General features: G+C 42.3%; 1 protein-coding gene across 2 annotated transcripts in view; it reads right to left on the bottom strand.

The window, feature by feature from the left end:
* LOC147269703 (transcription initiation factor TFIID subunit 4) overlaps positions 1-25,672 on the bottom strand; it is an 84,245-nt gene that overhangs the window by 8,179 nt on the left and 50,394 nt on the right. For both annotated transcript variants that reach the window (XM_086189452.1, XM_086189462.1), the window contains one exon: positions 18,419-18,541. In XM_086189452.1, coding sequence (XP_086045578.1) covers positions 18,419-18,541 — 123 coding nt within the window. The remainder of the gene's footprint in view (positions 1-18,418; positions 18,542-25,672) is intronic.

Below are 25,672 nucleotides of genomic sequence, written 5' to 3'. Positions count from 1 at the left end.
CCAGTGCTGTTGGTTGCTTGGAAAGACTGGGGTGCTCCTGCTGGTCTTCCTCTCATCAGGAGTATGTGACCTACTGACGAACCGGCTTCTATTGCTGGATGACTGACGGACTAAGTGAAGAGCTGGCTGTTCGGCTGAAGGCCTGACTGACTCACTGACTGGCTGGCTGACTCATTTACTGACTGACGGACTGACTGCCTGGTTGACTGACTTTGTGCCAGGAAGCAAAGCTTTCCCACATGTTTTCCTCCACGCCGCATTTCAGTTGGGGAACGCTGCCTCATCCCTTCACAGTGTTTACAGTGTGGAGCCCAGCCGTGGGAGTGCAGCCCCCTTCATCTCTACACTCGGCCTGAAACGCCTCTCCTACGGCCGCCATTAATCAGCAACAGAGACTTTCTCTCTCCCTCTCTCGCCTTGCCTTTTTCTCGCTCCTCTACGCCCACAGACATGCTGGATGAGGCCATTTTGAAAGAGTTAACAGATGTCGGCTGATTTGCCCCGGGCTTTCTGACATTGCCCAAGTGATGTATTTGATGTGGAGTTTATTCAGCTCTAATAAATGTATAAAGAATTAGAATAATAATTCACAGATGTACATACCCAGATTATATGCTGAAGCCGCTCTTTGAAGCAAACAAGGCAGCCAAGATTAACAGAACCAGAGGAAAGAATGAAAAGGGTTTTGGTTCAGTCCGCCGATAATCAGAGAGGTCAAGATGGACTAATACCATGGCTTTACCTTCACGCACCGACACAAACAGCCTTTGTTCCCATCACAGGTTCCTCTTCTGTGGAAAAGCCTAAACAATACGCTTTTTAAAAACATTTAGTTAATTGAAAGGCATTTGCTCGTCTCATGCAAGCTTTTTTTAATTTGTCATTTTGTGAACAGCAGAAAGAAAAACTGAAGGACTGAAGGGAAAAACACAAAAGAATGAGGGTGAGGTCTAGCATTCTGATCATGGAAAAAAAAATGAGGGAATTACTTTTAAAACAAACTACTTCCATTTGCTTCACAACTAAAGAACAACAAATCTCAAAAATGGCCAGTTGCAGAGCATCTTAATACCCACATAAACCATAAAAACAGCTACACAGCTCCATAGCAATGCATAGCAACCGTGCAGAATTTCAGTCAAGGAGAAAGAAGGCAAAAAACACCTTATTACTTCTAACTCCTGCAAGCCATTTTGGTCTCCAAAGGTTTTGGAGCGCCGCAGGCCATGTGTCTGCAGTGTTTCGGGAAATGACTTGCCTTCGCACGAACACTGCTATGTTCTGCAGCACTGCTGCCCCCAGCATCCCCGCTCAATTTCTGTTTAACCCCTTCCTGCCTTCCCTCACTCTGACTCACTGCAACAGAGAGCTCACACCCAGCACAATGCTGTCACATTGTTCAGCCTCACACAAACCAAGGCAAATCAGACCAGCTTTTTCACGAGCTAACACATTAACTCCACGTCTAATTTGACTACTTAAGCATGTGATGGCTCTTGACAAACATGGCGCAGGAGAGGCGTAAGGTTATGTGGAGCAGAGAAAGATGCTGCAAAAAGCCCCTTCACCATTCCACTTGATCTACTACAATGTGCGACACAGTTTGCACACTTGAGTGTGTATCAACGGTGGATTAAATCTGCAAACTCGTTGACACAACACATAATTAAAACATCTTGCTCGAGGTCAGGAATTTTCTAATTAGTAGTGTACTGACAAAGCTGCAATTCCATCGCCCTGAGTTTCAAAGTCCACAGGTTACTGCTAAGATGAAAGCTGACCCTGGAGCAGTATTCTGTAGGGCTGCTCATACAATTCCTCAGAAGACAGTCACAGGGTCACCAAGCTAAACAGTGTGCTGCACCCGGAACCTCCCTTACAAACAAAGAACTTCAAACTTTCTTGCCTGGAAACACAGAGGCAGTGTTTTTCCTCTCTCTTTCTTTTCAACCTGAGAGAAACAAAAGATTGTGTGAAGGCAACCAGAGGAAGAAACCATATCTGTGTAATTAAAAGGTTCGAAACTTTGCTAGCTGGGCAACTTGTTAAACACAACAAAGGCTTTATTAGTGGTGTCTTTGTAACTTAAGCCGGCCACATTATTTAAGATTGTTGGGTTATAACATTTACATTCACACACCGATCATTTATGCAGTAAGTGGATAGAAAACTATAAAACAGCTAGTATCACAAATGGAAAAACAGATGCTGATCACACTGTTGTGATTTCCTGTAGAAATCGGATTTGTTTGTATGAAAATCACGGTCCACCGGAGAGACAACCAAGCGATTCAGTGTTCAGCGTCTTTTCTCTGGTAGTAGCTGAGAAGCCACCAACAGCTTAACAGATAACCTGGACAATTAACACAGGCCAAGTATCTTTGGCTACATAAAGTACCAGAAGTAGAACTTTTTCAACATTAAATATTCAAAGCGTTTCATATATAAAATGAACCCAATTAGAGTTAAAATAGGAGAAGTGTAATGAGTCTCAAGTCAGAATGCTTGTCTTCAGAACCAGCCACTAATGAGCCCTTGTTGGTTTTACACACTATACTTTCAATGGTGTGGCACTGTCATTTCTGCTGGTTTTTAATTTTTAATTCAAGTTGAATGAGAGGGTGGTGACTGAGTTAATAATCACGGCACCAGGGTGTTTTGCAGCCGATGGATAGCTGGGAGAAGTTACCAAATGAGGCTTGTGGTCCGCCCTTTGATGTCTTTGCGAAACGCTCCAAATAGGAACAACTAGTTAACAAAAGCCTATCAGTTCAGAAAGGTATTGAACATAAATGACCACACTAAGGGGAGTGTATCTGAAAATGGCCTAATTAGGGAGAAATAGCAAAATAGCACAGCACTGAATAACCCAGAATCTGAGCTCTTACACACACACTGAATTGAGAAGGAGAACAGAGACCAAACGGCAGCGCGATGGATCCCGCCGCTCTGCAGACATGTACTATATGCCGAACTGTCAGTCGTCCCATAAATCCTCACATGAGCAATGACACATTTCACTTACAAGAAAAGGAGTGCACCAAGGGGCCGCAGTAGATATGTAGATGGAGATTAGAAAGCATATTTACGGCGGAGGTTCACACTCTGAATTGGTCCTTGATCTCAAATTGACATAAATGGGGCCATTTTTGACATCATTTAGCCATCACAGGCTCGGTTCCAGCGCCGCTGTCACTGGTCCCCATGCACCTGATGTGACGCCTGCTAAGTATGAGAGGCAGGAAAACGGCTGTCTGAAGAGCAGGTCTGATTAAATTCCAGGCTCATCAGGGGAAAGACTAGAGCTTCATGTTTTATATAGATGGCCCAGAAAGATGAACTTTACTGGAGTATTCTTTTTTTAAACAGAATGCCTTAGTGAAATTTGTGACCCCAAGTGTCACTGTCTTTTATCCAACAAGCTGTCAGGGCAAGAGGCTGCTGAAGTTTTAGCAATGACTCACAGCTGACAAACTTGATTTATAACCCTACCGACTCCACAGTACATTTGGTACCACCATGTCAAAAGTTAAATACATTGTTAGTAGGGAATCTGGGTGGGTTAAAGGGAAAATACAGGCAGCACCGAGAAATTTTGACTCAGTTAAGATGTTCTTCATTACGGATTTGTTGGCACTTTCCTGGAGGCCTCATTTTTCCCATCAGGTTCCGCTTCCACAGGCCCAGAAGGATTTTTTCCTACCTGCACAGCATTTTGGCAACCTGCTTTATTATACCACAGACAGCATCTTCCAAGCAGCTGTGTGTGTGTGTGTATGTGTGTGTATAAAGCTTATCTACATATTGACTTGGTTTAAATCCACACCCTTGTCTGCTATAATAATTACATATCTTGTAAAAGGAAGTACTCAATTCTTCCTGCACCTGAGGCGGGCAGCTGCAGGAGTTGCCCACCGGCGCCCAGCAAACACACCTCCAGCGCTGCCTGATATCCAAACAGCTTCAGAATACACCCAAAGCCATTGCCATCCATGGTGTGTGCAATGGCGGCTTTCTATTAAACTCCAAGCGAATACAAAGCGCCGCCACAAGAACAGTTCAATGTGCTTCTGCGTTTTGTCGGAACAAAGTATTTGTCGTAAGTCGGACGCGTAGTAAAGACAGCAGGGGCCTGCTTTAAAGTTGTCAGCAAGTCAGACCACACACATGCACAGCAACACACATACCTCAATACACACAAACACTCAACAAACCAGTGATGTGTAGTGACACAGGGCAGCCCAGGAGGTATGTTTACATTTTGTGGCTCTCCAGACCTTGTTGTATGTGTACATAAAAATTGCTCCAAAAGGCCAGGCTGGTCTTTTTCACTCAGATACCATCTATTGCTCGGAACTGCCGTGACAAGTAATCAGAACGCGGATGCGGGTGATATGCAGCTATTCACAACTCTCTTCCAAAGTTCTATCAGTGGAGGGCGTTCATTAGTCCAACAAATACATAATTTATGAAATCTAAAAAATACATGTGATCATGAATCAAAATGGGAATGAGAGACACAGAAACATTGAGGTTCTCGGGTGATGCCGATTTATTCGGTGAAGGCCGACCTGAAGCCAGACCTGGAGCTACTGCTTCAAAATAGCAGCAACGTTACATTTATTTTTCTGTAAGAGTAGACGGATGTATTTCAGGGGCAGTTATTAGCTCAGTGTAATGGTTAATGAACGCATTTACATCAAATCTCCATTACTGTGTAATTTACACTAAATATAAGAAGGATATCATCAAATTTCACTGAATGTGCACATAAAGAATTGGTCTACAGAAGCGAGACTGTATCAAGCTGTGCATGACCAGGAGAACACAACATCATCAGCAACACAAGCAGCCACCTAAAATAACACTGTATCCCCTTTATCCTCTCCCCATTCAGGACAGATAACATTCATGTGTATGGTGACGTCTGAATTCTGCTGAGATTATTTGTCAAAAACGCCTGAATTTCACAGTTAATTGGCCTCCCTAATTAGCACAGGATGTTTAATTCCCATTGCAGTCAGTGTGCTAAATGGTAAAGCTTTAGCAAGCGGATGCCATTCCTTTTTTGTTGGGCAGAGAGATTCCCCCTCCTGTGCAAGCTGAGCTATACTGTACATTACACACTCAATGATCGATTCTAAATCTTAATTAGGGAAACGACAAACAAGCAAAGGAAGGTAATGAACTGTGTACCTTGTCAAACAGCTGGCTGATTATATTTATTGAGATATATGTTAAATTTAATGATTCGGGCAATTAACTGTGGACCCTTCTGTAATCTCTGAGGGACGAGAGGGGAGCCGAGGAGGAGAGGGTCATAGACCTAATGGAGAACAGCTGACAAATATTTGTCGTCCCCTGAGTGCTGAAAGAGGCATCACCGGCTAAAAAAGTCCCCGTCCCCAGAAATAAAGATGTCACACAAATTTCACTCCCTTGTGGGCTTCAATTTCTTTCTCTTGTGCTGGTGGTGAACACAGCTCTGATGCTGTAATAAGACACGTTTCAGGCTCTCTGCTTTGCTGGGACCTCATCTTTTTAATGATCAGAGATGTTCTGCAAAAACAATAGAGAAACATAACAAAAGATGTCTAAAAGTGGGCACAGTCTTTACCATCAGTGTCTTTTTTTTTTTTCTCCCCCAGACCATCCTTTTCTAACTTTTTTTTTCTAAATTGGTCAAATGGAAAGCAGTGAAAAGCGAGAGAAAAAAAAAATTAAGCTGAGCCGAAAAGTGCGACTTGGATTTAATATTTTATAATTGCCAAGGGACATTCTAAGATCAATGAATTTTTGCCCGGGACGCACATCAGAAAGAGATGTACTTCAGTCTTTTTAGGGAACATTGGTCTATTTAATTCCAGTGTCTGATGCATGTGAAATATGCCTTCCATGGCCTCCTTCTTCTTCCCCAGGCACTGCTGCAGGCAGACATTACCACTTTTAATGGGCCGCCATGAGAAGAGGCAAGTCAGCCAATAACCCATCCTCACTAATGGATCGCCTTGTTTGTTCTCTTTCACCATTTTCTGAAGCTAATTTTAGATGTTCTGTTTTTGCATTAAAAGAAAAAAAAAATAAAGGACACTGTATCACAACAATGTTTTAGCAGAAAACAATTCAATAAATGATCCCCAGAGTGCGGGGACAGAACGCTGTGTTATGTGAGCTCTTCATCTCCATCATATCTGCTGAGTAAAGTAGCTGGTGGTTGGTTTAGGTCAGGAGGGTTTGCTCAAGTGGAACTGACACCAAAATAGAGCCACCTACAGTAGGAGCCCAACAGAAAAAACACACTTAAGACAGGAGTTAATTAATGGACTCCGCTGACTTACCGGTTGCTGAGCCAGTCAACAACATATAATATACTTAGTTCATCTGAAACGAACCTCTGTTGCCAAAGAGCAGAAAGTTCCCATGGCTCTCCAAAACTAATAAAAATCTGTATTTCAAAACTCTGCTTGTAATTATGGTGTCTTTTGTTGCCAGGCCATCTGGACAAGTAGCATTATTTTATAAACTCAATAAATGAAACAAAGTCCTCTTCTTTCACACATAATCATTCAAAAGACATTTGAAATACCCACAATATTCCTTCTATCGCTGATCCTGGCTGTCAGGGTTTTTTTGGGGGGAGGGGAGCAATTCACACCCACAGAAATACACCCACACCTTAAACATCCCGTGGTTCACACACCAAGGTTATCAGTAAAGAGAAAAGCTGGTGCCGAATAAAATTATTTTGTTATTAAATACCATAAAAACTACTGGAGGTGAGCTGTGATGCAGGGCTGCAGAATGAACAGACCCAGCTTCATTATCTAGGATTTTAAGCAGAGAGCTGCTCCTTTCAGGATGCATAATGTACACCCCCACAATGAAAAAAAAAGTCCTGAATCAGATTCTGGGAAACTCAAACTTCTTTCTATGTTGGCATTTCTGCCACGCACTTCTAGGTATTTTGCCTACTCCATACATATTACCATCTCTCCACCGCCCTCCTTGGCATTCCTCACCTGCCTGCCAAAACCTAATGAAAGATGCTCTCCATCTTTTCCTGCTTTCTTTCCCCAGGCTTAAAGCTAGACAGCTGACAATGGAGCTGACATAAAACTTATATTCAAAGGAAAACAAACTTTAATTTATATAGTGACAAGAAAATAGCCTGCTCCCCTGTAATGCTACAGTCCTGTGCTGCACAAAGCACTCGGGGTTAAATCCCCCAGCATCGCAGGGGGTCCGATAAATAATGACAGCAAGTCACACAAAGACACTGAAGTTTCTGAAGTGAGCCATGAAAGAGAGAACTCTCAAAGCTCTCCAGAGCCGCACCATGTATGTTTCAGAGGCGCTGTGTTGACGACTTCATTAGAGACACCCGCGCTCTTTCATGCTCTCAAGTCATTCGACAATATCACATGTATGGAAAAGAATTTGGAGGCCCAGAATTTGTCATCTCCTCCAGGATGTCAGAGCACACATGTGCAGAGAAGCAGCAGAAGCAAGTGAGGTGTTCCTCTGCTTATCCCTATGAGTGGTGAAGGCGTAGGACGAGGAGAGTGGGTTTGCACACTATAGCACAGCATGGGGCCCAGGATGTTAGGCTGTCCCCAGGTCCCTGGCCAGCAGGCTAGCTAGAGAGCCAGCCATTATCAGCCCGCCTCCATAGCAGCTAGAAGTAAGAGGGGGGAGCAGCAAAATTCATTCTTCAGAAATTTAATTATATCAAGATTAACAAGGGAGGTAATTAATTTCTTTAAGATGGGTATCTTTTAAGTGCCTGGGGCTCAACTTTGTTGTCAAAACTGTATATTTAACCATTATTTCAGGGCAAAGTTTTTAAGGCAGAAATGAACGAGCTCGCTACTTTTCCATGAATATGGATATATAGGAGCTCCTTATCTAAACAGGGAGATTACAGTGTTAGCACTAATATGTACATTTATGTACACTTATGAATGTACGGTCTACTAAAACATTTTCTGAAATGAAACATCGAAGAATCCCCCCACACTCTCCATCACTCGAACTCCCTTCACAAACATGTCTAAGTCCTGAGACGTTCAACAGGCAAAGCTGACAAATGTTTTTGAAGTTTTGTCTGCGTGATTTCTGTCCCTGAAAAGGTTATAGGGCCAAAATGTCATCTTATTTCAGAAAATGAAGGGATATATAGTTTGAGGGATTATCTGGTTCCCTACCAAATGATCCAAAGTAGTAGTTTATAAGTGGCGAGCAAGAAACCTGTATCATACGTAATATGGATATCATGAAAAATGGGCTGCATCAAGTGAAAATACTAGTTAGCCAAATCTTAGAGTGAGTGCAAGGTCATGGACCACAAGGGTGCTGAACTAGAGACCAATCAGAAGTGACCCAGGCAGTAAAGCAACACAAATGCCATCATTTCTAAAATGAACAAATGGCTCTGACAGAGTTTTCACCAGAGTATCTTTCAGGTCAAGGGGCTTAAAATGTATGACTGATATCCAAGTTATCCCAGAGTTGCTCCTGGCAGTTAATTTACATAGACCTGGGTCCAAGGACAAGAACCTATTTCTCCAAATGAATCAATGTCAAGACCTGTGTTTACAGCAGGCTCATTTGACCAGTGATACAGAAGCCAGATGTTAGGAGGTGTTAGCAGGATTTCTGGCCAGTGGAAAACAGGCTATAGCTTCTGCAAAATTTGACAGTATGAGGTGAAAGAGCCTTTTTTTTTATTTTAAATTTTTTTTACCTGCTCTGGGAATGTCATCCGTTTTATTTCTCATCATAAGCTCTGCCCTTAATGGTGCTCATGTATGTATGTTAATGGTCTTGATTACCCTTTCAGCCCCTCTCCAACAATTAGGGGATTACTGCCAGTGACGCTGAGCCAAGTTGATAGTCAACATACAGTACAACACATTCTAGACCTAACTAGACTATACTGGCTCCAGCGGTATCACCTCTGCTAAAATTCACCTGTAAGCGCTGCATACAGACTTTAAAGAAAGGAAGCGGCAAGCATTGCTACCTTTTTAGGTACACAGTATTTGAGTGTGTACTGTAAGTCATTGATTTACAGTCGAGAGCTTCATGTTCAAGTCACATGCATTCTAAAAAGCTGTCTAAACTCTCTATTGTTTCACAGTTTCTAATTTACCATCTTATGTTTGTTTCACACCAAATTGTAAACGCAAAGGAGGTTGACGAGGTAGGAACAGACAACAAACAGGAGTCCCGCTTACTGTAATGTAATACTCAGAATACATGTATTTTAGGTGTATTTATGATTTGTGTGATTAAGATTTTGTACCAGTATATAAATGAAGAGGAACGGATATTTGTGATGACTGAAGAAAAACAATGTATTTATTTTTCATTTTTATACTAAAGCTGCATTTCACATGCTTTAACCCATGATCTATGGTGCCAAAACCCAGTGGTACAACCACTGGGTGGGTGGGTTACAGTAATGTTTATTAATAAGCACTGTCCCTGAGAAATAAACTGAATAATAATAATTGTGCTCTGCATTGTGCTTGGGAAAGGAAGGTTGGCAAAGGGCACTGTGTTAAAGCTCTAAGAACACGTGGCATCTGGCCAACGAGCCCCTATAACCATTCTGAAGACTCAACTCTGTCTCCTTTATGTCCTCGCTGGAAATAAGGAATTGCCTTGAGACTTTAAGTCAAACCAATCTTACAATCTCCTTGACATTATGAAACCAATAGCAGCCTCTCTGTGCCCCCTTTAATCATATTTATGTAGTATGTATAGAGGAGGAATCCACACGGGAATCAGTATGCTTGATTACAGCTTGACATAAGTCATGCTAAACTTAAAGATCCAATCCTGCATAACTTATGGGAGTTGGTTACACAAGTAATGAAATGCAACAGCTAAACATAGATTAATGTTATTGCATCAGCGGATACTTTAGAGTAATATTCCCACTGTGTGCAGTTTGGACACAAAGCAGAGTAGGAGGAAGGATTATGTGGTCATAAGAAAATGAGAAGGCTGAAGTGAGTAAGTATCCTCACACATTTCCATCACTTCAAATGTGCAGCTATACTCTATATATGCAGCCATGACTTTTAGCCAAAGATTGTCTCCAACAGACTCAGGGAGAGACAAGGGAGAGGGATGGAAAGACCTGGAAAGAAGCAGAGGGAGGGGAAAAGAATGGTTTCCACCATGCTAGCCTTTCTACTAGCTGGTCTGTCTCCTTAACCAAACATCCTGGATGGTCCTAGTCCTCCGAGTCCTTATACCCTCCCCCTCCGGCTCCAGAACCCTCGTTGCTCTGTTAGTTTCCTGTTTGTCTGGTTGAAGACCTGGCCATTTTACTCCCAGGCAGCACATTGGGAGAGATTCAGGAGGAGGAGAAGGAGAAAGGCACAAGAGAGAAGGACAGAGGGGAGGTTAGCGGGGAGAAGGCGAAGGGAGAGACACTGAACACTCTGGAGTTGGGATTGATTTACTTCATTAACCGAGATTACAAGTTTAACTTACAAACCAGAGGTCAAAATTTCTCATTAACAAGGGGACCATGGAGAACCTCGGGGCCTGGAGACCACTCTTATTACTGACTACACATTTCAATCTGTCTTTGATGTTCCATGTCTGCCTTTCTACCCCCTCTTTCCCCCTCCTATTTTTTGGCAGCGAGGTTGATTTTAATTGTAGCTATAGAACAGAGCATAGTTTGCCTGTAAGCCAGCCTCCACATCTGTAGTGAGTGCAGCTTTAGTGATATTGGGTGCAGTCCATAGCTTGGGGCTAATTTTAATGGTCCCCCCCCCTCCCCTCCTTCATTGGAGACTCAGATTGTTTTCCACGTGATTCCTGTTAATTTAGCTGGAGGAAAGGGCATCAGTTTTCCTTGTGCTTTTCCCCCTCTCTCCCCATGCCTCTCAACTCTATTGCCTCACTCCTTCTTTCTGATCTACAGCCTCAAAGAAAAGAGGTGAAATGAATTCAAATAGAAAAATAGACTGTGCTCACTATTAAATCACTCACCTACCTTTGTCCCTTGCATTGCGCCTGGTCGACATAGATAGGAGAAAGGTAGTGAGCCTGTACAAACCGGGGCAATTTTCGCTGCCATTGTCATTTTTACGTCAACAAACAAAGCTCTTCCTTTGATGTGATAAATGGCCTAAGTGCTTGGATGTTAACTTTGAGCTCGTAAATGTGTCAAGGATGTTTTAAAGCTTAGAGCGTGTTTAACACTTTAGGACTTTTTACGCTGAGGCAGATTTTACATCGCAGAACCTTTAGAGCAAACCTCAGATGTACTGTAAAGTCTCTATCCATGTCTCATAAGATAGTAAAACAGATGCCTCTCAGTTTAGAAAGGATGAAGAAAATCTGAGGAAGATCATTGCACGGGAAATCAATGAGGGGAAATGAAAGAGTAAAGTGTTCATATCATGCTAAATTTGTTGAGGGGCTGAATATAGAGGGTGTGATTGAATAATCCTTGTGAATAAAGTGCTTTTAGAAAGTTTTACAACCACAGCAATCGCTTACGTTAATGATATGCCTAAAGAAGTGAGCATACATACGGTGTGTTTGTTTGAAATCTAACAACCTCCTGCACTGTTCATGGGTTTGTAGCAGAGGGATACAGATCTAAAAACTTTAAGAAGAATGAGCTTTTAACAGTAAAGAACTTCGACTTTGGTATACATTTTCTGGGTATTTGCATTCACAGTAGAATCGATCTTCCTCTTTCATTATTCGAAAACTTCACGTTACTTCCATTATAGTGTCATCGTCAAGCTAATATGGATAAGCTAATGGAACCTGTGTTGTGACTAGTTGGGCACCGTCAAATGCTGAGCTCAAAGAATGGCCGATCTGCTAGTAAGGAGGCTAAAACCCGTAGGCACTTGCGTCAGTCACCACAGCCTCCCCTGGAGTGAGGTTTACGCTCTGTGCACTACCCGCTGGTCACACTAATATCTTGAGGGCAAAGGTCATTTGAGGCCTAGTCAAATTTCCATCCACCTTCAGCTGCCCTTTGTCACTGCACTTCATCCCTCCGCCTTCCTCAAAGCAGCTCACCCTTGACTTTTATGCAAAACTTCAAAAGCCTGTGTGTGCTGATTAGAGGGTTAAGGCTGTAGGATGGGGACTACTGAGCTGGAGGGAGGGTTGCGGTGTTTGCCTGTGTGGCCCCTGCCTGTACTGTGACCCACTGCTGGGGCCACAGCAGGCCCTCTTCCAGCCAGTCAGCCAGCCGACCTAGCCATTGGCTCCTTGGAACTAATCCACCCTGGGGATCCCTGTAAGGCCCCTTTTGTTCAATCCTGCAGACTAGATCAGGCTGGAGACAGACACTCCAGTCTTGACTGGCTATCAGTTTCACAGCCCGTGGCGATCCATCCAGGCACAGGCCCAAGCCCTTCCGAGCCACCATCAAATTAAAGGTGGGTGAATGGGGGAGGTAGGTTGTGGGTAAGGGGTGAAATTGTGTCACCTGAATTCCGTCACAGTGTTAACATGGGGGAAAGGTGGTTTGATGGGGGAAGGAAAAAGCAGGAGGCAAGGAATATTGAAGAGGAGAAATTCAACAGGAGCTCTGCTTCTGCTGAACAGAGCAGGATCTCAACAAGGCCATTATCTGGCTCCTAATTTGAGCTCTGGCACAGCACTGAAGGGCTGCCTTTGTCTGGGATTAATGCGGAAAGCTCAGGATGCGATGTCAGAGGGAAATAATCAGCGTGGGCCCTTCATAACGTTGGCTGCCTGTGCTCCTGGCCAGGGCCCCCCGGCTCATTTCTGTGGAGATGAAATCTATGACAAGCCCCTCAGTGAAGCTAAGAGCAGGCAACAGTCCAGTAACACCCACAGGCCTCCAGGCATCCTGTGACCCCCTTAGAAAAGTCACATTCACTTTGCTCTGGAGAAGGGAAAGAGAACGCCGCAGGCGCTTCCAGCCCATGTGAAATGAAGAAATGTGAGGAGGTGAAAACGAAGTGAAAATAAGTTAAGATTCCATCCCCGCCCCCTCTGCAATCACTCCAGAGGGGTGGGGGCACACTGTGACGATACCCCTCTAATTAAACATGAACAGCACATTGAAAAAAGGGAAAAAAAACTCAAGAACAATGTATATTCATGTGTATGTTGTGTAACTGCATTTGGGAAAGTGGTTTAGGAAAGCAGCTTCTTTTGAAAGCAGCAGAAGGTCGCAGGCTAATACCCATCAGGGTAAAACATTCTGAAAGAGGTTGGCACTGCACTCAAGGACCAGAAGTAATGCTTTTATTTTGTTATTTATGCTTTTTTACCGGGTGCATTACTATGCATTTGTGCAGCATACTGCTGCTAAGCGAAGGATGTGAAGATGCAACTCGATAAGCAGGTTATTAAAATGACCAATTGACATTCAAAATTCAGCCTTATTTTAGATTCATCATATTTACAGAAGAATATGTAGAATTTCAATATTTCCCCTACTGCCTGAAGGAAAATGTGACTTCGTACAGCAACTGTGCATGACATCATTTATGAGCCTATGCTAGAGATACATGGCACCTAAGTTAGTGCTTTTGGAACCTCAAGAAGCAGACTTTTTTTTTTTTTTTTACACAAACGCAGATCTCTTTAATTAGGACCAGACAAGGCAAGTCCTGAGAGTATGTCAACCTGTGTGTAGCTGTAGTGTACAGAGGGGTTACAAATGACGGGGAAAAAATGTGAATAAATGTGTGTGAAAATTTACTGAATGAGGACAGTTTCAATCAGGACAGAGGGGTCACCCAGAGGTTTGATGAGAATGAAAATGATGTGAATCATATGTTGTGGCCTTTCCAGTCACTAGACCTCAAAGCCTTTGAACACAGGGGAGATTTTGGACGAAAACATTAGACAGTGCTCTCCACTATCATTATTACAACACTGTGCCAGAGAATACCTTGTGGAAGACTGGTGTTCCATCCCTCCAGCGGAATGCTGGAGACTTGAAGAAGTGATGCCAAAATGTATTGAAGCTGTTTCCGGTAGTGTGCGATGACCCAACGGCCTTACAACGACACTACGGGCCTTAACCAAGCAACTGAATGCAAAAGATCTAAGATGCACGATTAAATCTCGTCATATGTGTGTTTTGGGAGTAACGTGAATATGCAATCACTCATAAAATCATTCCCTTTAAGAGCCACCTGCGCTTGCACCTCTGACAATTTAAGTGGTTTATCTGGCAGGTTTGACATAATTTTCTGCTGAGGAAACAACTTTTTTTCTCGCGTCTAAAAAAATTTCAAAAGTAAAAAACTAGTTTTTCCACAAGCGTTTCTTCTGTCCCGTCAAGATTGCTGCTGTGTCTTGTCCATAAAGATGTAGTTTCCTCTTGACATTTTTCCCTCCTGCCTGTATTTCCTATAGTCTTCCTTGTAGTTGCCCACTGAGATTGTGGATAATTGTTCATTTGGCGATTCCTAAATTTGGCTATTACTAAACAGGTTGTGTGTACTGAAAATGAGTGGTGTTAAAGCTACAATGGTTTTCCAAACAATGCCAAGGGGGAAGAAAGACCAACAAAGAACCTTGTCCACAAAACAGCCCGTTCCCTGCTGCCTCCAGAAAGGTATTGGCTCATAACTTTAATCTGAGATTGCAGATTTGTTCGTCTTCGTGCACTTTGTAGATGAATAAACATGAGAACAATAGTTCAGAGGGCTGCACACTGTGTCGCCTACCCACTGCTGCACTTCACAGCTCTCTCACTAAACAACCTCAGTTACGCATAAACACAATAAGCCACATTAGGGTTCTATCCTGACAGTAAAATTCTCAATTAATCAGTTAGCATGACTGGCAAAACTCCTCGAGGTGTAAATGCCAGAGGCAGCTTATGAATTTCTTTCTCGCTATTTTAGGAAACAACTTGTGCTGATCTTTCTTTTGTTATTCATTGTGTTTTGTATTTGGGACCTTACTTAAACCCACAGTGCAAAACTCATATCTGACCCTACGTTCTGACTTATTTTCATTTCATTTGTGGCTTTGGGCTCGTATTGCTGTTGTTGAATTGTACCTTACAGAGAAGATGTTCTCAAATGTTCTTTAATCCGAACTGAACTTGAACTTGAATCCAGTTTGAAAGATCTGATTCAACATGCAACCATAATGGGTTCCTTTCTGGGTGACACTGGTGCTCAGGGGTTGCTGTGTGCTTATAACCCAGCAGTCTCAGGCTTCATCTCGTCCCAGCTGTCCTAGATCCTTCTTGTATTGAGTTTGCTTGTTCTTGCTCAGTTTTCCTCAAAGCTGTGTTAGCAACTTATTACTCCTGAACCAGAAGGTTTTTTTTTCCATTTCAGTAGCTTCCATGTCAATTGTCTCTATGACTCCAAATCAATAACACAGATTATCATTGAACTAGACAAATGAGACACACCTCATTTTCTGTACGATTTTATTATCTCTTTTTCATTTGAATATTTTAAGCCACAATATACATTTTTGTTTTCAATAGCTTTTCTGTCATTGTTTTATGACTTTGTGATTCAACAATCAATACCAAATATTACAAATAGATCGGACAAATAACACAGATCTCTCTCTCTTTTTTTTACATGATTTAACTGATACCTCAAATGTGATATAATTATGATTCCAATGAATAATGATTCCAGTGCTTTAACAACAAATGTATCGGATGGGAACACTTAAGCAATTTGCAGATGAGCATTTAATATCAAAGACTCAGTAAAACTCAGTATAACTGACCGTCCCTGTGATAAACCTTAAACTACATATCAGGCTTTCACCTCGTCTTGCTACCCACAATTTCCTCGCCATCGGCACTGATTTGTCAGTGTTGGCGTATTACTGAATGAAACACCTGTTAAATGATCGTCGGTTTACCTGTCACTCAGCACGCTCCATTATCTAGAGATATTGTCCATGAGTTTATGAGACAGAGCAAAAACCTGCTCTGGCTTCCTTCATGCAAGCCATGAATGAATTTATCTTTCACTATGCCGTGCTGTAACCCTCACGACACCTCATTATACTGGGCACAGAACAAATGAACTTTGAAATGAACCCCGAAACTGAAAATCTTCACACGATAAGTTTGCAAGAAGTGTGGCATCCGTTCCTATGTTCAGAATTGTGTATGTTATTTTAAGCCTAATCAGAGAGATCAAAATGCGGCTCCTTAAGGGAACAACAACAACAAAAACCACTCAAAACTGTCTCCATCAGGCAAATATTTTTTTCATCTTGATGGAATGGATGCTGTTAAGTCTTTGCAAAAAGGAAATAATTCTTTCAACAACCTCATTTCATGAGTTAGTTCCACTGTAAATGTAGTCCTCCGAAACGGTTATACAAGGAATGAATTAACAATACACAAATCTGACGAACGAGTGACTCAGAGTCAATAATAGAAGAAAGGCGTTATTATGAGATTGTGAAAAATAAAAGATGAAGTAAACAGGGAGTTAACACACAGGTTTTTCAACATTTCCCTATGAAAGACCAAGAGCGTTTGTAATGATTCACAGATGAAAGTGATAGTTGTCATGACTCACTCACTTGTTGAGGCAAGATACTATCTTGTTTTGTTGGCACAATAATGTATGTTTCCAGGGCCTAACTACTTGTGTAATTGTTTTTTTTTTTAACATCAAAGAATACAAGTAACCATTTTTACAGAGTCTATAAAACTTTAAAACTAGAATAAAAGTGGATGTTACAGTAAAACCACCACAACGACAAAGCCAGGCTGAATCAGGTGAAAATGTTTCAGTGAGACGGGCTGCTGACCACTGAGATTATCTGTGATAATAAACAGTAGAAACATGGATAAAAGTGCCCGAAAACTAGGTTAACAAGATTAGCAAGCAAAAAGTAAACTTAATAACCAGGAAACTCTACAGCAGTCAATCAGGGTTATTGTCTGCACACTGTAAGACCGTAAATGTGACTGTAATGTTCTCTAATCATGAACTGTGACACAAATCTACTATCAGAGCAGAGGTGACTTATAACTTCATAGTTTCTGTCAAATTATGAGGCCAACAAATGTAAAAGTAATCCCTGTGAGAAAAAAAGCTGAGGCATTAGACTGCTAGGACGATATACAGTCCTTCCAGGAAAATGCAGAGTTTTTTGTGATTGTTGCAGGCAAAATTATGCAGTACATTTTCTTTAAAAAAAAAACCCACGATGGAATATGCGGGATATTCATTCAATTATATGCAATGAAATTGCGGGAACTTGCAAAAACTGTGGTTTGATGAATTAAAACAAAAATGTAAGGATTCATTTCTAATGGCGTCCTATAATAAGCAAGCACACTGCGTCACAGACAGTGCTTGGGAATAATGAAGTTCTAATCTTGTTTTGTTTCAGACCTAAATAAACACATGGCTCAAACTTACAAAACATTGATGAGCCAAACGAGTTCCAAGCTTATTTTTGTTGGCAAATGAGACTGATTTGCGGACTTCATCACCTCTGTTCCCAAGGCAACAGGAGGAAAATGGCAGCTCTTGTGAGAAGTAAACAGCATTTTTTAACTTTATCCGTGTATATGTGTGACTTCTTTGTAACGAAAATGCATGGATTGAGAAATCATGCTAGCCTCACATACTTCACTTCACGCACTTTGCATGGAAATGGGAGATTTATGCGGCGAAAGTGCGGCGTCTTCGAAAAAATGCGAGCCCCGCATAAATGTGCGCACTTTGGCTGATTATGCGTTGAAGTATGCGATCACATAATCTTGTTTTTCTGGAGAGACTGAAAAAAGTAGGGGACGCTCGGCTGAGGAGGTGGAGTGGTCTTCAAGTCATGGATAGGTTGCTAGTTTGATCCCCACTTCCCCCCAGCGACAAACATGTTGGCCTCCACCATCAGTGTGAGTGTGTGTGAACGGGAGGGCAACGTGACATTTTGGGCGTTTTTGTTTTCTTTTTGAGCACCACAAAGGTAAATCCATTTGAGTTACACTTTCAACCATTCGTTGATATTTGAGCACGAAAGGCAACATATCAGGTGCAAAATAGCCGACTGTTTTCTGATCCAGCAGGGAAGATACTGAGGGTGCAACCTCCAGAGAACCCCCCTGTGGTCCTACTCTGCCCCTGATTGGCTCCTGCTTGCCTTGTTTATGGATCCTAAATGAGATCCAATCAGAGGAAGAGTAGGAGCAGATCTTCACTGAAAGGGGTTTATTTTTAAGGCGAGATTTTGAGAGGATACCACAGGGTTTCTCTGCATCCCCCCTGATGAAACTGTGTGAACCCCTAGGGGTACGCCTACCCCAGTTTGGGAATCATTGGCTTAATGAGATAAAAGTGTATATGCTACACTAATAGTTTCTCCTATTTCTAATTTCTTTTAAACACCAGTAAAGATGTTCAAAGAGAGAGAGTGCGCTGTGAGTAAGTCAAGGTCTTACCTCAGTCCCTGACGGGGTGGCCCCTGGTGAATCCACCTTGCGTTTTTTGCGGGGTCCGATGGCTGCTAGTGCTGTAAGGTTAGCATCTCGCTGCCTCATCTGGGCCAGTTCCTGCTGTTGCATCTGGTGAAGACAGAACAGAAAGATTAGAAAATAAAGTCACCCTCATCACCTTACGTGGCGTCACACTGCTCCAGTATCTCATGACTGCAGGTCCCAGCAAGTTCCTCATTTCTAAATCACCAGTGGGCAAATGCAACAGTGAGGACATTAGATGCCCGTGTGAAATGTGCTCTATTTATTACAATACAATGCTTGAGTCTGTAGAGACTGAATATATGACAATCCTACCTAAGTAATACCAGGTCACACCACACATCATTTAAAGTCACTCCACAACTTGCTGTCTTGAATCGAGAATCTTAATATCACTGTGGTTTTCACATTACAGCGTATGACTAAGCGTCTGCGGGGGGGGGGGGGGGGGGGGTGTTGGGGGGCAGGGGGAGTCACACTTTTCATATCAAGTATCAGCTTCGATGCTTGATGAGTCTGTCTGGTTTCAAAACTTCGTTACGAAATTTTAGAAGCATTCGCAATCATAACTGTCACACTTTTAAAGGACCTGATGAGAATGAGTGAGTGATTAGACAAGAATAACGAACAAAGAAGCCCCTCTGCATCCTTATCTGTCCATCCCTGTGTTGTATAAGCTATCCTGAGCAGAACAAAATGGAAGGCTGTTGTCAGCCATTAACAGAGCTCTTGTTAGAGATTATGCATGTGTGTGTGTGTGTGAGAGTGTGTGTGTATGAAAAGGCGGGTCTAGTCACATGGTCCCGTTGTGATTTTTGCAGTTTGTGATGTATAAAGGGGAGACTGTGGGGAGGCACTGCCCAAGGTAATGTCATGTCTTGCCGCGGGGCTGAGGGGGAACCCAGTGTCGCTAGGAGCTGCCCTCTCTATTGGGTGGACGTGTGACGGCCTGAGGCCATGGCACAGGGGGTGTCAGCAATCCCTCCAACATGCAAACACAATGCAGACACACACACACACAAACACACACACTCGCCTATCAATCTTGGCCACAGCACAGCGAATGCATACCCACCAGCTTGCCTGCGTGCATGCCCGCTGGGGGAGAGAGGCCTGGGTTGAAGCGAACAGGGACAATCAATGTGCGCTTTCATGTCTTTCATGTTCTTTTATGTTATCTCTCAGCATGTGTTCACTGGGCACTGGTGTTTGTGTGAGGCATGTATTTTGTTGGATCAGGGGAAAATTTCATGTTACTTTCAGATGGCGCTCTGTGAAAGGTTGCTTTGGTGTAAAAAGTCTGATCTAAAATGTGCATGCAGTTGCCTCTGATTTTTCCCTAAAACCCCGCTGGCAAGGCATGCCCTTTAGGGTGTTGCCACTTCACATTTAGCATGGCGGAGCTGTTGAAATATTCAAACACACTGACAACACAAAGTAAGGGAAATAATAGCAGTCCAGCTGAATATCTAACCATATTTACTTATCTCTTTTGTAATGAAGGGTGGTTGAAAGGAGGACACAACAGTAAAACAAATACTGGATAATTGCAATGATATGGATGGTTCCATAAAGTACTTTCAGAACTGAGGGTGTTGAGTTGGAAGTCAAAAATAATAGAGTCAATGGTGAATACAGCTAACCAGGTGATGATGATTATCGCCCCTGTCCATGTCGAATGTAGCATTAATGTTATCAATGCTAACTTTATGATGCTCCACCACAAACAAAACACAAATCTCTCCAGGCTTGACCTTAAAGAATCCCTCCTCAAAGTGTGCTGGGAGAGTGCGATCAGGCAGAAGAGAGAGAGAGATATTGAAAAAGGTCCGCTATCTCTCTGATGGCACCAGGATGCCGGCATCTCTGCCTGGCAGTTGGCACCAGGCATGGGCTCCCAGCGCCCACAGCAACTGCCTGCATTTTCAGATTTATGACTGTATGATAAATGAAGACTTCATTTTGCCATCTGCAACCCTCCAGTCTAGGTTTCCCGTCACTGATGAGGCCGCCATGACACAGGAAGACTGATTTCTGATTTCAATCTGGTGCCACTGTGCCGAGTCTACCTTCCTTTGATGACTGCCAGCTGATACAAGCCAGACACGGGGCGACCTTTGATAGATTTTTTTTTCTCCTGCTCTTTTGAACATTTGAATGCTATTTAATTGTAATGTTTACATAAAACACATTCATCTGGAACTCGCCGGCACACACAGGCAACTGCTATGAAGTATTACAACTGCACTGAGCTGTGGAGCGTTTGCTGAGATTTAGTCATACAGCATTGCCGTCGGTCTCTGGTCTGTTTTATCATAAATCATTAATCTCTTTGAAAGAGGTTCTACATGCCACTGCTGTTCCTCTACTAATGTTGTTAGACTATTTGTCTTGATTTTCCAGGCCTTTTCTACATTTAATTATTCTTCATCATCTGTCTATTTGTACTCTTTGGATCTGGATCGGAGGACACATCGGAGAAATTAAATTCGAACCTATAAGTACAAGAATTATGTTTCTTTCTGTAATAGCCTGTCAACAATGTTTGGCCACAGGTACAATCTTTGCCAAAAACCCCCAAAGGTCACCACAGAGATTCATTCCATGCAGGAAAACTTACCAGCTGGCAGGATGCATACATTTGCCAGGTTCGATCAATCGTATACCACAAAAATATCTGCTGTTCAAAATAAATACCAGTACTTCCAGTCTTCACATGTGCCCTTTTAAAGCAAGGAACTGGAACTTGTAAAGTCAAATTATTAGTAAAGGTCAGAAGATGTAGAACATTTTCAGAATCAATCTACTGCTTTGTTAGAAAGAGGTTTTGGTCTGGAAGCAAACAGCACATGTTGTGGTCAGATTGGGGAAACAGGAAACTGATGGCAAATACAAACATGTACATTCCAGAACCGACGTGATGGAGAAAGATTTTTTCACATGTCGCAGTTGCACAAAGCTCTCTGTTACCGGGAATCTATCTCTTCTAATCTTTACTGAAAATTTGACTACAAATAGAACACACACAGTTCAAAGTTCTTGAAGAAACAATGAAATTATTCACTTTCCACCACCAAAGATCTTAGTTCTCGGATTAAACTAACAAATCCTGCTGTGCCTAAAAAAACAAACAAAAACAAAACCCTGCATGGCTCAATATTACTTTACAGGTAACCATCAGGAATTAGCAGTTCATGTATGGGGATGAATTGTTTCCCGACTGATTTGTCCAAAATCATATTTAAATAAGGCAAAGACATCTACCTTGAGGGCAGCGGATGTTTATATTTATCATCAGCGTGGGTTTTCACACGTTGTGCAGCCAAATCAGTGCAGTCAGTGCTAACAAACTAAAGGATAGGCTTAAGTAAAACGACTAGCAGTGATGAGCTGTCCAGTCCACTAACGTCATGAAGCTGAATGTTATTCCTCATGAGCAATGTTTTTATTTCTTAAACTGAAAATATTCTGTCCCTCTTTTGCATTCTAATAGTATATTTGGTGTCCAATGCATGTATTAGATGTAGAATGTTAAGATGATATTATATGTATTTGGACTTTCTTATGCACATCAGAAACATTTGTAGAGAAGAGGACACAACAATAAATCCTCTTCATTCTGTTTTTTGGTTTTTTTTACCCGTCATTCTCCCACATCCTGAATTATTGACATGTCTTCAAACTCTGCACCCTTAATAGTTTCGTAAAAATATCTGTCAGGAACTAAATAAGAAATAACAGGGCTTTTTCTCAACACAGAAGAGTGAGCAGTATACTCCCTTATGATGCAAAAATGTCTAAAATACAGCAAGAACCTTCGAGCACTCTGATATGCTTGGAGTGAGGAGGAGGATGAACTGCAGGAGCCATGATGGCCAACCTGCCATTCTCCATCTCTGCTGTTTTTAACAAAGGCTTTTCATTCTCTCCCCCCTCTCCTTTCCTCCCTCCCCCTGGCCCGAGGGCGTGCTTACGGCAGCCCAGACGCTTACAGACAGATGTCCTTGGTAGAGCAGAACATGCTCGGCTTGACGTCACAAGCAGCTACGGGGCTGTGAAGGAAGCTAAAGGGCTCTCTGCCCTGCAAAGACCACAGAATAAAAGCCAGACCACGAGTTTAGAGTTGCTCTGTCTTTACCCTCCCCCCTAGCCAGCTCTGGACAGCACACAGCAGGGAGCTTCTCAGTATATAGACATAACATATGCCATGGTTGGTGCACGCTTTTTCCCCAAAGAGCTTCTGTGGAGTGCATATTTCAAATAGCGGGAATCAAATTCTTAGCATGGCGCTAACCTGCTAGCCTGAGCGACAGTGTGGTGAAAGGGATGGTGTGTGTTTTCAGTGGAAAATATAACTTTTGAAGTCCGTTTTTAACCTATGACATGACAAAAAAGTGAGCCAGACATTCCATCTAAAAAAAGAAATAAGCACAAGAAATTCTGAAAACATATTTCCTGCTTAAAAATAAGAGAGGGGATAACATGCAGCAAAGGAGTGTGTCAGTAAGGCAATCCTCACCCCCGATCAGACTCCAATATTTTACATTACAGCATTCATACAGAATAAATGTCAGACTTTCAGGGTGATTGATCACATTAAAATGCCTTCATTGTGACTACAAATGCAACTGTGAAAAACAAGTTTACCCATAGAATTCATGGTCGCTGTGTTTCACTGTCACAGTGTGTGTTGTGTTCACGTAACGCTTCGTTTTGAGACGACAAGATCATTTGATTTCAAGTGCAAAAAGATTTCTTAATTTCTTGAATTATTCAAGAGATATTATTCAAGAGATAAAACTACATATGCTGAACAAAAAAAAGCATTTTTCATTCAAGATTTCAAATTCAAGCCAATTCCTAACCTCAAAATGATCCATTTTCAAAACTTCCTGTACTTCATCCTTGATAATACAGTAAACGACAACTATAATTCATTTAAGTGCTTCTTGACACAGATCCTGACAACGAAATAGCTTAAAACATTTGAATAATTGTAATAAATGTTAGACAGCTTGGTTGCTGTCCAATGCTGTAGGGATGCTCATCAGCAGACACACTGAAAGTACGAGAAGGTGCAGTGAATTCAGTGAGGGTCATCAGGTCAAGTGATGATCTCACTGGTTAGATCTGCTGCCCTGGATATAACACTTTCTGCATTTATACAAACTGCATTGTGTGGGGGGCAGAGATTGTTAAAGGTATCAAAATCTGTGCAACAAAATACCAAAATGTAAAATAGCACAATCAATGTTTGGTGGAGTGGCAATATTATAGACTCATTAATGTCTATAGGTGGTTTTGTCGTAACTCGCTCTACTGGCGTGGACGATGTCGAGGCTAGCACCGTGTTTCAGGAACACCAATAATAATGATATTCAGTGTGAGCGGTGTAAGAGAATGCCTCGAAGGATATCACTGGCAATCCGTCAAACTTCTGGTGTGTTAACAAAAAAATAAAAAATAAAAATCAGGGGATAATTAATGATAACGTAATAATGTATTCTATTATTTGCTGTTCTGGGGTTCAAGGTGCCCCGAGGGTGTGAGACACTGTTGTCATATAAATGCTATAATGAATATAATGATGCCCTTTCCCCTGATTTGATGTCACCATTCTATCCATCTGCTATACACCTGTTCACTTTATTTTTTTTTTAAATTCTGTTTTCCATCATAGCTTCATACAGAGGCCTTGATTCTTGCTGTTACACAGCAAGCTCCTATCAGCATTCTAGAGGAGAAAACCTGTGGATGGATGGATGGATGGATGGATGGACTGACAGGGGCAGGGGCCTATAAGACCAATGGTCAGAGGCACAGCACTACAATGTGACCAAAAAGGAAACAAGATACTTGACCTTGGTAATCAATTGTTGATCCTTCCAAAGCATCCTACCATAAGTGATGTCACAAAGATCCCATCGCTGTCTCCTCTAGCACAGCAAGCGGAGGCCATTGAGCAACATGCACAACTAAGGACATGATTTGGAGGTCTTATTGAAAAACGAGATGCATTGCAAAAACTGAAGCAACGGGGGGAAGAGCAAATAAACGGTGGGAGTGGACCGGCCCAGTTAAAGGGAAATTAACAGCCCATAAATAAAGAAGTAAAGTAATCACCCCTCAATACTTTGGCTTGTTATCAGTTGAATCTGATATTGACACTTATGGCAACAGAAAAATTAAGTACTGACAGTGCAGTATTGCTGAAAGCGTAATAAACCACCAAGGGGGAAGATTTTGAGGGCAAACATTACAAAAGTTGGCTATAATATAAAGAAACCATCATCCAAATTAAAATGCTACAGGTATTTTTTGTTCAAATATTTCTTTCAACAGGGCGGCACGGTGGTGCAGTGGTCAGCACTGTCGCCTCATAGCAAGGTGGTTCTGGGTTTGAGCCACGGCTCCAGCACAGGATCTTTCTGTGTGGAGTCCCCATGTTCTCCCTGTTCCTGTGTGGGTTCTCTCTGGTACTCCAGCTTCCTCCCACAGTCCAAAGACATCAAGAGGGGACGAGGCTGATTGATACTCTAAATTGACCGTAGGTGTGGCTGTGAGTGTGAATGGTTGTTTGTCTGTATGTGCCAGGCAACCCTGGACTGGCGACCCGTCCGGGGTGAACTCCGACTCTTGCCTGCTGGGATAGGGTCCACCCCCCCCCCCCCACCCACCCACCCTTAACAGGATAAGCGGTAGAAAATGGATGGATGGATGGATTTCTTTCAACACATACAAATGAATACCATTATTGACAAATCTTGAAAGGGAAGATGTTTTCCCCATTCCATCGCATACAGATGAGTTATTTGGTATTTCAAATAACATTTAGGTATCTGAAACACTAAACCTGACTTAACACGAGTGTGTAGAGACGTTTTATGCATTTCTGTGTTCCGTGGATCTCATTCACCTGACACCCACATGGCCGACATTACGTGAACATCTGCGAGCTGCATCCTCAGGCCTTCCCTCGTGTGAAGTGCCTGGCAGTTAGTTCGCTGCAGGGAGAGAGTCATTTGCAGTAACCAATCAGATGTCATTTCTCCATCTGCACTCTGATACCACGAGGAAATAGTTCAGGTTTCAACAGCTAATTTGGGTTCATCTTTATATCAAAACAAAACAGGAACGTGTATGACATGAACATCATATATCATCCAGTCTTTCTTAAGAGCAAATATTGAATTCTGAATTGTTGTATATGAAATATAC

This window comes from Aulostomus chinensis, chromosome 2 (genome assembly GCF_037954235.1).
Source record: "Aulostomus chinensis isolate RoL2024-O1b breed Wild chromosome 2, RoL_Achi_v1.0, whole genome shotgun sequence".
NCBI classification, from domain to species: domain Eukaryota; kingdom Metazoa; phylum Chordata; class Actinopteri; order Syngnathiformes; family Aulostomidae; genus Aulostomus; species Aulostomus chinensis.
The sequence above is the reverse complement of the archived record's forward strand: the minus strand, read 5'-3'. Positions and strand labels throughout refer to the sequence as shown.